This window comes from Bubalus kerabau, chromosome 1 (assembly GCF_029407905.1).
Source record: "Bubalus kerabau isolate K-KA32 ecotype Philippines breed swamp buffalo chromosome 1, PCC_UOA_SB_1v2, whole genome shotgun sequence".
Taxonomy (NCBI): Eukaryota; Metazoa; Chordata; class Mammalia; order Artiodactyla; family Bovidae; genus Bubalus; species Bubalus kerabau.
Window position 1 is genome coordinate 23,401,252 of NC_073624.1, and position 16,608 is coordinate 23,417,859.

At 38.9% G+C, this 16,608-nt stretch overlaps 1 protein-coding gene across 1 annotated transcript; it reads left to right on the top strand.

Annotated features, from left to right (window-relative positions):
• The first annotated feature begins 756 nt into the window (after window positions 1-756).
• Window positions 757-15,080, top strand: PRB4 (proline rich protein BstNI subfamily 4). The gene is made up of 5 exons (XM_055566140.1): window positions 757-983; window positions 9,519-9,621; window positions 10,500-10,535; window positions 11,503-11,720; window positions 13,181-15,080. Exons 1-4 carry the CDS (start codon window positions 882-884, stop codon window positions 11,700-11,702), a joined length of 441 nt encoding a protein of 146 aa, XP_055422115.1. The 5' UTR covers window positions 757-881; the 3' UTR covers window positions 11,703-11,720; window positions 13,181-15,080.
• Window positions 15,081-16,608: the final 1,528 nt, after the last annotated feature.

Here is a 16,608-nt window from a genome sequence, read left to right on the forward strand (position 1 = left end):
CACGGGTACACCCGTGGCGGATTCATGTTGACGTTTGGCAAAACCAATACAATATTGTAAAGTAATTAGCCTCTAATTAAAATAAATAAATTTAAATTTAAAAAAATAAAAAATAAATAAATTGTGGTGTTGGAAAAGACCCTGGAGAGTCCCTTGGACTACAAAGAGATAAAACAATTCAATCTGAAAGGAAATCAACCCTGAATATTCATTGGAAGGACTGATGCTGCAGCTGAAGCTCCAATACGTTGGCCACCTGATGCAAGACCTGACTCATTGGAAAAGACTCTGATGCTGAGATTGAGAGCAGGAGAAGGGGCGACAAAAGATGAGATGGTTAGATAGCATCATCGACTCAGTGGACATTAATTTGAACAAATTCTGGGAGACAGTGAAGGACAGAGAAGCCTGGTGTGCTACAGCCCATAAAGAAGCAGAGAGTCAGACAGGACCTAGCAACTGAAAAAGAACAACAAAATAGTAATTTTAGAATGATGTCCTTGAATTATCACAAGGAGAGTCACATAGCCGGAAGTCCTAAAGACAGTGCCTTGGCCGATGTGAATGAGTGGGTCCCTTGCTCTGTATATGAGTGTCTGGGCCTTTCCAAAAGGTTGCAGATAATATTGCAGGAAGACTTTCTGATACAGTGAGTTTTTCTGTAGATAACTGTGCCTTTTTAGGGTGTCTGGGCACCCTGAAAAGATTGGTTTCTTTTCTTGGCATAATAATGGATGTATTCCAGAAAGGGGACTGTATCCACAGTTGGCAATGTGGGAAATTTGTACGGCTATGTGGTGAGGCAGAATGATTCCAGCTGGGCTTGGTGAAAGAGAAGGAGGTTTTAGTGATAAAAAGGTCCCCTCTCGGCACTGGGATGAATGTTTCTGGTTTCCTCAGACAATAATTTGGAAAGCAAAGTGGAGAACAGCCGTCACCAGGTGACTTTTGGAAGACCTTCCAATGACAAAGGAGAAGGTTCACAGATAAGGAGGAGAGGGAAGTGGCAGCAAACTTGAGCAGGGGCTGGGGAGGGGGCAGTCCTGCTGGAAGGCAGGCTTCCCTTTGGCTTGGTAAGGCCTGGAAATAGCAGGTGGCTCTTCAAAATATCACTCAGTTTAGAACCTTTCAATAACCTTTTCCAGTGTCCTCCATGCAGGTAAGATATTAGTGTGCTGTGACAGGAAAAATATCAGCCTTGAACTCACCAGTCAGAACAAAAACAGAGGAAATGGAAGAGCTGAAAGAGAAGGCTGTCTATCAGGAGGGGTGGAGAGGAAGCAAAGAGCATGACTGTAGCAGAAGCTTAGGTAACTGAAAAGGAACAGACTCTCAGCAATGCATGTGCCTCCTCATATGGATGCTTAATTTGACACATGCCAAAGAGAATTCCTAATCACCTTCCCTGAAAGCTGCTCTCCTGTAATCTTTTCTCAGTTAAAAACAGCTGTTTCAGAAAAAATAAATAACAAGCAGCTGTTTCATCCATTTGTTTAAAAAGTAACTGGGAATTCATTCTGGACCATGCATTCCCCATACTCCCCCATTAGCAAGTCCATCTGGCTGAACTATCACTATATACCCCAAATATGAGTCCATCCTTAATGTCTACCACAGGAATCTGGCGCAGGAGGTGATCGTTTCTCTCCTGGAGGAGTGTAACAGCCTTCCAGCCGTCTTCAGTAGCATTCTTGCCCTCTGCCACATCCGATATCAGTTTTCCACTCAACAACCAGAGTGCTCTTTGAAAAATGCAAATTAGATCATATCATTTTCTTGCTTAAGAACTCCCAACTTTTGCCCTTACAGGTGTCATCATGTATACTTTTCGCACCTTAACTTTCAACAGTGCTAATGTCTGTGACAGAAAAAGAGGCTCTAAAAGGGGCACAATATGGCAGTTGTTCCACCTAAGCCTCCAACCCTGGGAAGTCAAATTAACAGAATTTGACAGAATTACCCTTGGTTGTTTCACAAAACATGTGCTGCATTTTTTTTTTATTTATCTTTTATTGAAGGATAAATGCTTTCCAGAATTTTGCTGTTTTCTGTCAAGCCTCAACATGAATCAGCCATAGGTATACATCTATCCCCTCCCTTTTGAACCTCCATCTCCCTCCCCATTCCACCCTGCTACGTTGATACAGAGCCTCTGTGTGAGTTTCCTGAACCATACAGCAAATTCCATTTTGCTATCTATTTTACATATATTAATGCAAGTTGCATTGTTACTCTTTCAACACATCTCACCCTCTCCTCCCCTCTCCTCATGTCCATAAGTCTTTTCTCTATGTATGTTTCTCCATTGCTGTCCTGCAAATAAATTCTTCAGTACCATTTTTCTAGATTCCATATATATATATGCATTAGAATATGATATTTATCTTTCTCTTTCTGGCTTACATCACTCTATAATACATTCTAGGTTCATCCATCTCATCAGAACTGACTCAAATACATTCCTTTTTATGGCTGGGTAATATTCCATTGTGTATATGTACCTCTACTTCTTTATCCATTCATCTGTCGATGGACATCTAGGTTGCTTCCATTTTCTAGCTGTTGTAAATAGTGCTGCACGGAACAATGGAATACCTGCGTCTTTTTCAATTTTGGTTTCCTCTGGGTATTTGCCTAGGAGTGGGATTGCTAGATCATATGATGGTCTTATTCCTAGTTTTTTAAGGTCTCTCCATACCATCTTCCATAGTGGCTATATCCATTTACATTCCCACCAACAGTGCAAGATGGTTCCCTCTTCACACCCTTTTCAGCATTTGTTTGTAGACTTTTTGATGAGGGCCATTCTGACTGATGAGAGGTGATACCTCATTGTAGTTTTGATTTGCATTTCTCTAATAACAAGTGATGTTGAACATCTTTTCATGTGTTTGTTAGCCATCTGTATGTCTTCTTTGGAGAAATGTCTGTTAGGTCTTTTTCCCACTTTTTGATTGGGTTGCTTGTTTTTCTGGTTTGAGTTGTATGAGCTGCTTGTATATTTTGGAAATTAATCCTTGGGCAGTTGTTTCATTTGCTATTATTTTCTCCCACTCTGAGGATTGTCCTTTCACCTTGCTTTAGTTTCCTTTGCTGTGAAACTGCTTTTAAGTTTAATTAGGTTCCACTTGTTTATGTTTGTTTTTAAATTTCCTTTACAATAGGAGGTGGGTCATAGAGGAGCTTATTGTGATTTATGTCATCAAGTGTTCTATGTTTTCCACTAAAAGTTTCCTAGTTTCTTGTCTTGCATTTAGGTTTTTAATCCATTTTGGATTTATCTTTGTTTATGGTATTAGGAAGTGTTCTAATTTCATTCTTGAACATGTAGCTGTCTTGTCCAGTTTTCCCACACCATTTATTGAAGAGGCTGTCTTTGTCCCATTGTATATTCTTGTCTCCTTTGTCAAAAACAAGATAGCCGTGGGTGCATTGGTTTACTTCTGTGCTTTCTATCCTGTTCCATTGGTCTACATTTCTGTTTTTGTGCCAGTACCATACTGTCTTCATGACTGTAGCATTGTAGTATAATCTGAAGTCAGGAAGGTTGATTCCTCAAGCTCCTTTCTTCTTTCTCAAGACTACTTTGGCTATTTGGAGTCTTTTGTGTTTCTAAATTGTGAAATTTTTGTTCTAGTTCTGTGAGAAATGTCATTGGTGCTTTGTCAGGGATCACATTGAATTTGCATTTTGTAGTATAGTCATTTTCAGAATATTGCTTCTTCCTACCAAGGAACATGGAATATCTCACCTATTTATATCTTCTTTGATCTCTTTCACTCTTGTCTTATAATTTTCTGTGTACAGTTCTTTTGTCTCTTTAGGTAAGTTTATCCCTAGATATTTAATTATTTTGGTGCCACGGTGAAATGGGATTGATTTCTTAATTGCTCTTTCTGATTTTTTATTGTGAGTATATAGAAATGCAAGTGATTTTGGTGTATTGACTTTGTATCATGCAACTTTCCTAAATTTACTGATTAGCTCTTATAATTTTCTGATACTATCTTTAGGGTTTTCAATGTACAGTATCGTGTCATCTTCAAGTAGTGAGAGCTTTACATACAGTTTTCTGATATGGATTCCTTTTATTTCTTTTTCTTCTCTGTCTACTGTAGCTAGGACTTTCAGAACTATGTTGAATAATAGTCATGAAAGTGGACATGCTTTCAGTTTTTCACCATTAATCATAAATGGATACTGAATTTTGTCAACAGCTTTTTCTGCATCTATTAAGATTATCTTTCAATTTGTTAAAATGGGATATCACATTGATTGATCTGTTTATATTAAAGAATCCTTGCATCCCTGGATGCACCACTCGATCATGGTGTATGAGCTTTTTGATGTGTTGCTAAATTCTGTTTCCTAAAATTTTGTTAAGAAGTTTTGCATCTATGTTCATCAGTGATATTGGCCTGTAGTTTTTTTATGTGTTGTCTTTGTCTGGTTTTGGTCATGTGCTGCTTTTTTATTGAGGAAAGTCCAGTACTCTTTGTTTGTGACAGAAATATCTCACATTTTGTGTTTAGCAGTTGGCAGTCTTCTTTTCCATTGAGATTATTTTGGTTTCAAATGCAAGAAGCCCAACTAAAATTACCTGCATGAGAAAAGGAAAATGAAATATGAAAATAACAGGGACCTCAAATGAGTGGATTCAGTGGCTCAAAAATGTTATCCAAGGGCCTTAATCCATCTCTAGCTCTTCCTCTGTGGCTGCCAGTAGCTCTCTATCTCACTCCCTCATCTTAGGAACTCATTCAGATATTTTCCTGTGGATAAACTTTTGATCAAAGCTCTCATTCTCCCTTTCCCTTTCCGCTGTTTTGCTAAGTTTGCTGCTACTCATATATCCTAACTGTATTTTCTATCTATTTTAAAACTCATAAAGTGTAAGGATTTGTGAAAATCATTGATCATATTATAATCTGATTCCTTCTTATGAAAAGTGAGCATAATGCAAAGAAATTAAGGGGCTATTTTAAAGATCCATGAGCCAGTGAATATTTAGCATTTGGGGCTGTGCTGAGCACAGGGACTGATCAGAAGACATTCAGCTATAAAGTAGCACATGTAAAGAAATTTGATATGTGATGGAAATGGCAATTCACATCCCTGACAGAGAGTGGATTATTCAGTAGCATTTAAAGATAATTAGCTACCCAATTATTTTTAAATATTTTAGTCCTCTAGTATACTGGAATCACAAAAGTACCATTTTGAATGGATAAAAGAGATAACTGTGATTTATTGCCTCAAAACAAATGTGTACATATATGATGTTGAGGTAGAGTAGTAGGAAGGGAATGTATATAATAGTGGGATGGGGAATAGGAGTGTTTATGGTAGTAAGATAGTAAAACAATCAGAACTAGGACATAAAAGGCATAGACATAAAAGAAACAAGAGAGTTAAAGTCTTTATAACAAAAAACCCAAAAACAAAATTGAAAGACATTCACATTAGGAACCAGGAGCAAATATTTATAGAATATATGTCATGCACAGGATTATTATCCATAATATATGATAAACCCAACAATAATAAAACTTCAAAAATATGAAAATGAATAAATATGATTATAAAATATAGCACACTAGCTGCTAGAAGAGACTGTCAGCAGGATTGCCAAGGCAAATTAGTTTTTGATCATTGTTTCATGTTTATAGCTCCATGTCCAGAAATCTGCTGGGCCAGTTTAGATTAACCTGAGAAGCTAAAAGTGATAACTGTGTCCATGCCTAGGTGTATGCTGCCTTACTTGGTACTCATCTTGAAAACTAAAACTATGAAATGGATGGTGGCCCTGCTCATAGGAGGTCTGCATGGCTTTAATCCACATTGGCCTCTACACTCACACAGCCATCTCAGGCTGACTTGTGAACTGCTGAAACCTGGAGGCAGCAGTTCATCTTCCAGAAATTCTGGCCCTCACTGATTCAGATTCTTCATCCAACCAGGAACAAACTACACAAGCTTTGGATGGGCTCTGATCATTGGACCTTTGCTGTCCTAAATGACAGTGCTGATTGTTCCATTACGTATTAATACTGTCTGCACTCTGTATTCTTGGAACAGTTTGGCTTCATATAATTTACCCAAAAGGTGGTTTGAACTATCTTTCTACCAATCAGGGATAGATATGAACACTAAGTCCACACACACAAAGGACAGATAAAAGGACAATGATCATACAAAAGGAATTTAACTCTCACTGATATTAGGAAGAGACAGAATTAAAAAAAAAAAAAAGATTAAGTATCTTTGTATATAATTGAGTTACAAAAAGATAAAAGTAACATATCAAGGAATAGAGAGGAATAGACAGAAAACCAGTACCTCCATGAACTACTATTTCTTTACATTATTACAGCTATTTTTGAGAGGTTAACACTTGCTACTTGCATACATTTTGACCCAGAATTTCAGTTTTTGGTATACACTGGTTAAATACAGAGTATTCTCCATAAAATACACAAAAATGGGACTTCCTTGGCTGCACAGTAGATAAGAAACTGCCAATACAGGGGATACAGACTCGATCCCTGGTCCAAGAAGTTCCCACATGTGGCAGAGCAATGAAATCTATGACCCACAATTAGTGAGCCCATATGCTGTAACTCCTGAAGCCTGTGGATCTAGCGACTGTGTTCTGCAACAAGAAAATCTACTGCAGCGATAAGCCCATGCTCTGCAATGAAGAGTAGCCCCTGCTTGCTGCAGCTAGAGAAAGCCCACATGCATCAAAGACTCATTGCAACCAAAAATAAATAAATAATTTTGTTTTAAAGATAAGCCCAATGTTCATCGCAGCACTGTTTATAATAGCCAGGCCATGGAAGCAACCTAGATGTCCATCAGCAGATGAATGGATAGGAAAGCTGTGGTACATATACACAATGGAGTATTACTCAGCCATTAAAAAAAATACATTTGAATCCATTCTAATGAGGTGGATGACTGGAGCCTATTATACAGAGTGAAGTAAGCCAGAAAGAAAAACACCAATACAGTATGCTGGTGGGGTGCAGTCCATGGGGTCGCTGGGAGTCGGACATGACTGAGCGACTTCACTTTCACTTTTCACTTTCATGCACTGGAGAAGGAGATGGCAACCCACTCCAGTGTTCTTGCCTGGAGAATCCCAGGGATGGGGAGCCTGGTGGGCAGCCATTTATGGGGTCGCACAGAGTCGAACACGACTGGAGTGACTTAGCAATAGCAATGCATATATATGGAATTTAGAAAGATGGTAATTACAATCTTGTATGCAAGACAGCGAAAGAGACACAGATGTATAGAACAGTCTTTTGGACTCTGTGGGAGAGGGAGGGGGGAATGATTTGGGAGAATGGCATTAAAACATGTATAATATCATATAAGAAACGAATCGCCAGTCCAGGTTCAACACAGGATACAGGAAGCTTGGGGCTGGTGCACTTGGATGACTCAGAGGGATGGTATAGGGAGGGAGGTGGGAGGGGGGTTCAGGATGGGGAAAACATGTACACCCGTGGCGGATTCATGTTGATGTATGGCAAAACCAATACAATATTGTAAAGTAAAAAAAAAAAAAAGAAAGAAAGAAAGATAAGCCCATAGAGGAAAAGTGAGTCATTCATTAACCATTTAACAAAATTGTTCTTTTAAGGATATCTGCTTCCTTCCTTCTTCCATGTCTTAATACAACCAGGAGGGAGATAAGTGTTGCTTTAGATTCCATACAGAAGAGAATTCATATTTCTCTTTGAATTCAGAGGAAGAGCCATTTCTTCCTCTCAAAGTTTCAGAACCCCTTATGTTGATGACATAGTTGTGAGCAGAATCTGCAGATACTTGACACAGAGATGGCGAGAAATGCCTTCTGCGGCTGTCATCGCTGGAGACCAGAACCTGGGAGACACTCTCAGGCAAAAGACTGAAAGCAGTGCAGGAGGTTTACCAATATGCACTTTGATAGACAACCCTTTGACCACACTTTCTCTCTAAGCTTTCTAAAGTTTAGAGTTATTGTGACTAAAGAATCAAAGTTTTGCCCAGCTAAAAGAGGCATCCACAATTTTAACCAACACTATGCCTCCCCAGAGATATTCGTATCATTGTGCTCAAAGTAGCAAACACATGATCTTCATTGTCATCGTGTTTGTAACAGCAACCCAAAAAAACAATGAATTTGCTGTACAAGCATCTTTTTATGAAGGCAGAAGAATAAGATACTAGAAACCTGTGCGAATGTATTGCTGATTTTTAAAGCAAACTTATGTACATGGGGAAAATAATTTTTGTTTCCATTCACCTGGTAAGATAAGAAGAAAACCTCATCAAGTGTAAAGAGGAATGCAGGTAACCAAAAAAAAAAAAAGTTTGGAAATGCAATATCTCATTATGAAATTTCTAAATAAAAGTCATCAAAGCTAGTGAAGACTAGACCTTAATTAAACAACAACAAAAATACTCCAAAGTGCATAACAAGAGGAAGCTACTAATAAAAGTTAAATACAGCAGTGGATAAAGGAGAGAAAATATCAACAAATAAGTTTCATGTAGACAGGAGGGAGAGTGAGTGTCAGAATATTCTAGATAAAATTTCCTGTGTTTAAGAATAATCTGAGAAAACATTTTCTAACATGGAAATTCACAGAAAAATGTAAGATCAAGGCAATGAAACTGCATATTTGACAGGAATATAAGACCGTCTTTGGGAATTCATAAGTGTGGTTATGAAATTGTCAGTGGAAGATGGGAAGGATAAAATTATTTCCTAGCAGGAACAAATCAAATATTATCTCACAGATTCTAGAAAAGAACAGAAGAAATCTTAGAGACATAGAACAACATGACCCATTCAAGCAGTTTTGTATTTATTTTCCTCAGTCCTACAAGTCTTATAGATTCTGTGTCTACATTTCTTCTTATTAAATATTGTAAGTCCTAAGATATTGAAAAGAATAGAAAGTCTTAAGTTACCTTGTTGGACAACCCCAATACTTTCTTATTAGAGAACAGATAGACCTGGATGATATCTGGTGGCCTGAAAAGGCTGAGGGTCAGACTTCTGCCATCATGTGTGCCCAAGGATGTTATCCACATATATTTCATAAATAAATTGAAATGATCTCTATCATCAAAATGATTTGTAATGTATCATATACATAGGTAAACAAATACCATGAATGATGGAGTTTGGGCCACATACATCCCAGAGATCACAGCCAAAACACATACAAATGACACTCGGAAGGACAAAGAAATGCACTCACCAAAAAGACTGAAAATCAGATGACAGAGCAGCTCTAATATCTGTGCTGAATGCTTGGACATTCTCCCTCAAAAGCTTTGCCCACGTCACATGTTGTACCTTTTACAAATGACACACTAATAACATTCTATCCACTCCATCCTGATGGGATAAGTCCCAACTCTAACTGTGTCTATCTGGTGACAAGATCTGCCCAGTATAGAACTCAAAGAAATCATTGTTCTGGTCCCCTTTATAAAGGAAGCTCCCTTGTTCCTCCCAGGACAGAGCTGAGAGCAAATCCAGAGCTTCTTCCAAGATGCTGCTGATCCTGCTCTCAGTGGCCTTGCTGGCCCTGAGCTCAGCTCAAGACCTGGTTTCTGGTAAGAATAAGGGGGAGGGTGCTGAAACTCTGCTTGGGGCTTGGGGAATCACACTGCAGTGAGGAAGCTTGTAAAGAGGAGACATAAGCGAAAGATGTGGCTGCAGGCTGCTTAAAAGAAGAGGAAGGCCCTTCACCTCCTCTATGATGTGAAGGCCTCAAACTTGGTACCACTGGAAACCAGCACAGAATTTTTAAGCAGAGCGATGACAAATTGAGACTTTTCTCTGTGCTATGAAGGATGCGTTGCAAAAAGGCAAGACTGGAACAGACAAGTTCCCTCATGAAGATGCTATGATAATCAAAGTAGGCAGTGGATGAAGGTAGCCTTGCGAGGGGATGCCAGATGGATGGAGGAGGTGAAGCCCATTCAGAGCTATTTCGGAGACAGAGACAAGAGTAATAAATCTGTCTACCTAGAGATATAGAGATTCCAGGGCACAGTGGTCTCATTCTACTCCACCCACGGGTAATATTTCAGAATGTTTTGCCCAATATAGACATGATTATATCCACACCTTTACTCCTGGTCCTTTTACCTTGAGAAACCATGTTAATATAAGTGAAGTATTTCATAAATTACAAGGGCAAAAGGACACTAAAATATCACGCTGAAATTTCCAGCATTTAACCCAAACTAGCATGAGAGTTTGAGGAGTCCTAGGAAGGGCAAGAAGGTCTCTCCTCTTTTGAATGTGTGGTTGACTCTCAACACAGAAACAGGCCTGCCATGCCTTCATGTCTTCCTCCTTTTGCAACAGCATCAAGATGGCATCAAAACATTATAATATCTTAGAGTATATATAGAGTGCATCCCTTTTCCTGTAGAGCATTGTGAGCCCTGAAGGATATAGGCTCATTCTCTGCTTCTTTTCCTAGAAAGCAACAGTGAAGAGTCTCTGAGTACCATACTAGGTAAGTTGCAATTAATCCTCCATCATCTTTCTTTATATCATTGGCAACTTTTTGTTCTCTGGTGTCCTATTATCATCATTATTTTGTGAAGAGTTATAATCAGTGATAGAAACACTAAAGATAAAGGCAGTCCTTTCTAACCTTGGTTTTCAGGGCCATGAGCAAGGCCCTAACATGAATAACATGGTGTCTAGCCTGGATGACACTGGATATGCTCCCTGTTCCCTCAGGCCAGAAATGATTGTTGAGAGAGGACAACAAAGGGAAGGAGTCACAATTCTGACTCCTACAGCCCACTGAGAACCAACCCCTCCACTGACTGTTTCCTTCTTCCTCAGTATTCTTCTTTCAATATGTCGTCTAGCAAACCTGCAAAGAAGCCAGGTCTGGTTCATTTTTAGTCTGGTTTTCTGCTCAGCTGTGTCACAGTACCTAATTAAAATTTGCGAGTTATTTAGTGACCCCTGTGTGGGCCATCATGTTGTCTCTCTCTCTCTCTCTCCTTTTCCTAGTATTGCTCCACCTGGTTTTAGAGCCAGAGAGTTCGACATATACTCTCAATGGGCAAGGCTTGGGGTCATAGTTGGCAGGTTATGTCAGTGACCCAAAATATATCTGGCAAGCATAACTGACATGATTAATCCCTTTGCTTTTCTTCTGTCCTCGTAGACATATTCTGGGAATTCTAAGATATCCAGCACCTTCTTTTTTGCCAAATTGAAGATACTCTTTTTCTCAAGAGCATAGAGCTAAGACTCAGTTTCACTAGTATATGGGTACTGCAAAAAGACATGATAAGGAAGGACATTAGTAGTCGAGAGGAGTACAGCAGAAAGAAGAAGTGAGTAGGAAGAAAGCTAGTATTTGAGAGTTGGGTTCTGGAGGAAAGAACTTTCCAAAAGTTTATCCAAGATCAAAATGAGAGGGGAGCCTTCCATCACCTAGTTCTCTCTTTGAACCAACTCAGATTTAAACTCAGACAACGATATTCCCAAACCACCTCCTGGAGGACCTGGAGGGCCACCACCTAGACCCCCTCCTGATGATGAAGATGAAGGTGAGGAACCTCCACCAGGGCCACCTCCATCAGGACCACCTCCACAAGGGCCACCTCCACCAGAGGAGCAACCTGAGGAGAATCCAGATGAAGACTCACCATCCAAGTAATCTGAAAGTCATTGACAGGTATGACTCCAGCTCACTCTCCATCAAATGCCCTAACCCTAAAGGTCTCACACTTTAGTGAGTCACTGAGTCAACAGAAAATATGTGAAAATTGCATAGTCCTGGACACAGATCCTAAAGGTGTCTATTCAGATAGTCTGAAATAAGGGAGCAAAACATTATAATCATTACCAGCTATCCAAGGTGATTTCAATTTTGAGAAGCAAGGACCATAAATAGCCTTTTCTCCAATGATCACCTGTCCTAAAGTGGGTTGCTGATGAGGAAGTACACCATGTTCTCCCTTGTCCTCCTCTCTGCTCCTCCTCCAGCTCAATGACCTCTCTTCTCAAGTTTGCACCTGACCAGGCCTCTCAGTGGAGAAGGCAATGGCAACCCACTCCAGTACTCTTGCCTGAGAAATCCCATGGACAGAGGAGCCTGGTAGGCTACAGTCCATGGGGTCGCGAAGACTCGGACATGACTGAGCGACTTCACTTTCACTTTTCATTTTCATGCACTGGAGAAGGAAAATGGCAACCCACTCCAGTTTTCTTGCCTAGAGAATCCCAGGGATGGGGGAGCCTGGTGGGTTGCCATCTATGGGGTTGCACAGAGTCAGACACGAATGACATGCCTTAACAGCAGCAGCAACAGGCCTCTCAGGTCCACTGTCCTGACTAAACAATACTTTAATTTTATGTTGCTAAATTTATCTAGCTAAAATATTTCCTTTTCAATTAGTATATGGTCAAGGTAAAAAAATAACTGAACAGAAAAGTATGAGGCTAACTCTGAAAGGCATCCACATCCTACCTTCCCACTTCGTTTCCCAAAGGCCATCACAGTTAACTCTCAAACATCGTCTTGGAATCACTTACACCCTTTTACACATAATTATCTTTTTTTTTTCCTTTTTTTTATTTTATGTTTTAACTTTACAATATTGTATTGGTTTTGCTATATATAAATGATGTCATACTTTAAGCCATTTTATAGGTTGCTTATTTCAAATAACATAGTTCTTAAAAATAGCCATAACAGTTCACAAAGCTATATGGGTCCATTTAATCCTCATTTTGTTTAGTTTTAAATTTCTGAAATTCCATTGTCTGGCTGTGCCATGATTCCTTTAACCAATCCTGTATCAGTGGACATTTAGGCCAGTTTCAGCTTTTCGCTAGTTAAAAATTGGTTGCAGTAACCATCTTTGTAAACACATATTTGAACACTTTAAATAGCAACCAAAAGATAAACAACCTAAGAACAACCTTTTATATTGCAAGCAACAATTTAGAGCTTGCAATAAAACATTATTTATGAGGTGCACAAAAATGACAGATTAAAAGAAATTTGGAACGAAACAGAAGAGGGAGGAAGAGAAGGGAAATGTGGTCTCTTGGCTACTTCCCTTCACTGTTATCTGCAAGGATTAGAAACCACCTGCCCACTTTGTGTCAATCTCCTCTTTTGCTTTTCAGAACATGAGTGTGAACATACCAGTCCTTCAGAAAGCCATGACATTGGAAGAAGGCAGTCTGTCTTCAATTTACCAATAAAATAATCAGCATCCAGTTTCTAACTGTCACGTCTCATTCTGGGTGTTTGTGAGTCTGAAATTTGAGGGCCAGGAACCCAACCTAGGAACATCCAAGACTGGTTCTCACTGATGCTTCCAGCAGTGTTCCTCCTGGACTGAATTCTTAGAAGACATTTTCCCTTTGTTCTTTGCTTGGGGACCGGAATGTGTATCTCCTTTCTGCCTCCTGTTGCCTCCCCCTTCCACCTGACACCTTTATTCAGAAGCCAGGTGCCTTTCCTGTCCTTCCCTGGTTTCTATAGCACTAAAGCGATGTTTTTATTATTTTCACACCTTTCTAGTAATTTTAGGGAAATAAAGAAAATATTGCAAATGTGAAGAAGTGGCAAGAGCTGAGGGAATCCTTAAAATTTCTGAAAGAATTGATCCTGGTTTCAAGTAAAATGAATGTGATACTAGGTCCCTATTCCCTCAAGCTCATTACCATGGTCCCCCCTTTTAAATCATTTCTGTTTTCTTTCTAGATCCCCCACCTTTCTATAACAAAATGTGAGTCATTTTCATAAACGAGATGTCATGTTGTTTTTATAAAGCAAGGAAAACCCCATTTGGGGTTCTTCAGACATGAGTTTATCTTATCTGTTTTTATTAACTGGACTTTTAGCAAGCTACTTCAACTTTCAGAACCTTTGTTTCCCTATCCATATAACGAGGGTAGTATTAATACCTACCCTGGGACACGAAAAGTAACAAATACCATACACAAAAATCTAGCAGAAGAACTTCCCTGGTGGTCCAATATTTAAAACTCTAACCTCCCAAAGCAGGGGACCTGGTTCGATCCATGGTCAGAAAACTAGATCCCACATACTCAACTGTAGATCCCTATGCTGAAACTAAAACATAGCACAACCAAATAAACAAAAATACATATTCCTTTTAAACACTGGCATAGAATGCCTCCAACACTTCCTAATAATTATCATAGGGAAGACTAGTACATGTGAAACTATAGGAAATTAAATATTTCCCAAATTAAACTGTTCATATTGCTTTGTCAGAAGATCAGATTACAATATTTTCTTTTTTTTTTTTTGAATGTCCTTTAATTTTATTTTATTTTTTTTTAAACTTTACATAATTGTATTAGTTTTGCCAAATATCAAAATGAATCTGCCACAGGTATACATTCTGACAATGCCTCTTCTAAATTCAAAAAACAATGAAAAAGTATTGGTTTTTCAGTAGCACTTTCTGGTGTCTTTTCATCTGTGTGATACTCTTTCTGATACTGATTCTGTCATGGAACATTGATAACTTCCACTCACTTCCATTTCTTAAAAGTTGGAAAATATTCCTGGGTTAAAAGACACTCTTAAAATGAGCATTAACAAAATCAATATTTAAAAAGAAACCTGACGTTGAGGCTGTTGACGTCAAGTGAAAAAACAAATGTTTTGATTCCATCAAAGGCTCCCGTACCTTCAAATCACATAGAATGAGAATCTGTCTAGGATGGAAAGCAGCCCATTCATGAACATCTCTGGCAAAGACTGACAAATCTTACGCACTAGAAAGAGGGGATCTCAGGAACATTCCTTCAGAGCCAGATTCATCCTAACTCCAAGTCTACTCACTCTAATACTGTTAATGAATGCTGAGTATGATTTTATTTTCTTACCTACAAGCTCAGACTATTATGCTGAACAGAAGTTAACGGAAACAGATTTTATTTAAACTGCTTCTTGAATTATTCATCTTTAAATGTAATATAGAACTTCTCATGGTGGATTGTAGCTTTGGACTGTATTTTCGATTCTGATTTTGGCATCTACTAAAAGTAATAGAACCTTAAGCTTTCTGTCGGCAAGGTGTCCAATATGTTACTGGGAAAGAGTGGAGGGCAGTTACTAATAGCTCCAGGAAAAACCAAGTGACTGGACCAGAGAATGACACTCAGCTGTAGATATGTCTAGTGGAGAAAGTAATGTCACATGGGAAGACAAATTAAAGCCTTTTACAAATATGAGCCTTTGAATCCACTCATGTTTGATGTCCCTTTTTTTGAATATTCCATTTTTCCTTTTCCACATGAGCCAATTAGTTGGGTTTCTTGCCTTTGGAACCAAAATAATCTTGGTGGAAAAAAGGATGCTTAAAGTGGAACACATCTTAAACATTTCTAAGAAAGTAGAATTTTGAAGTTCCTTCAATAATTGAGCAGCACATGATTTGTGAAACAACAGAAGGTCCTGTCAAAACCTATAAATTTGACTTCCTGTGGCTGAAGACTGGCTGAAACAAGAATCACATTCAGCCTCTATTGGAGCCTCTTTTTCTGTTACAGATCAAAGTATTAGAGGTTTTAAGTCTTGGAGTACAAAATGAAGCAGAGCAAGGGCCAACACAGTTTTGTCAATAGAACACACTGGTCAGAGCACCCTCTTCCAGCAACACAGGAGACGACTCTACACATGGACATCACCACATATTTAATACCGAAATCAAATTGATTATGTTCTTTGCAGATGAGATTGAGAACCTCTATACTGTCAGCAAAAACAAGGCCAAGAGCTGACTGTGGCTTAGATCATGAACTCTTTATTGCAAAATTCAGGCTTAAATTGAAGAAAGGAGGGAAAACCAATAGGCCATTCAGATATGACCTAAATCAAATCCCATATGATTATATAGTAGAAATGACAATTAGATTCAAGGGATTTGGCCTGATAAAGTGCCTGAAGAACTATGGACCGAGGTATGTAACACTGTATATGAGGCAATGACAGAAACCATGCTAAAGAAAGGTTTTACAATGAAAAACCATCATGAACAAAGTTAAAAGATACTCAATATTTAGAAGAAAAATATTTATAAAATATATATCATACAGGACTGATACCCACAATATATAAAGAAAATAAACAATAAAACTACAAAATAACTAACATGAGTATGGATAAGTATGAAATCACACCAGGCACTCTGGCTGCTATAAGAGACTGCCAGGGTGATTCCCAAAGGTGTCTGGGTTCCTGGTCATTGTGTCAAGTCTGCAGCATGTCTTTAATCCACATTGGCCTCTACATTCACACAGCCATCTCAGCCTGACTTCTGAACTGCTGAAACCTGGAGGGAGCAATAGATCTTCCGGAAATTCTGACGCTCACAGTTCAGGCTCTTCATCCATAACCAGGAACACACTGGAGAGGCTGTGGGGACTCCAAACACTGAACCTCCACTGTGGAGTGTTGATCACTCCATGAGGTATTCTGACGGTCTTCCATCTCTATTCTTAGAAAAGATTTGTCCAATATGACTTACTCAAATTCCTTGATTTATACAATACACCATGGTACTTCTTTTATG

What these genes read in the sequence shown, in the direction of transcription:
- PRB4 (XM_055566140.1), top strand. Translation starts at nt 882, where the DNA reads ATGTTTCTGGTTTCCTCAGACAATAATTTGGAAAGCAAAGTGGAGAAC. An exon ending in AGCTCAAGACCTGGTTTCTG is followed by an intron (nt 9,622 to 10,499) that starts GTAAGAATAAGG and finishes TTCTTTTCCTAG; the next exon opens with AAAGCAACAGTGAAGAGTCT. An exon ending in GTCTCTGAGTACCATACTAG is followed by an intron (nt 10,536 to 11,502) that starts GTAAGTTGCAAT and finishes GAACCAACTCAG; the next exon opens with ATTTAAACTCAGACAACGAT.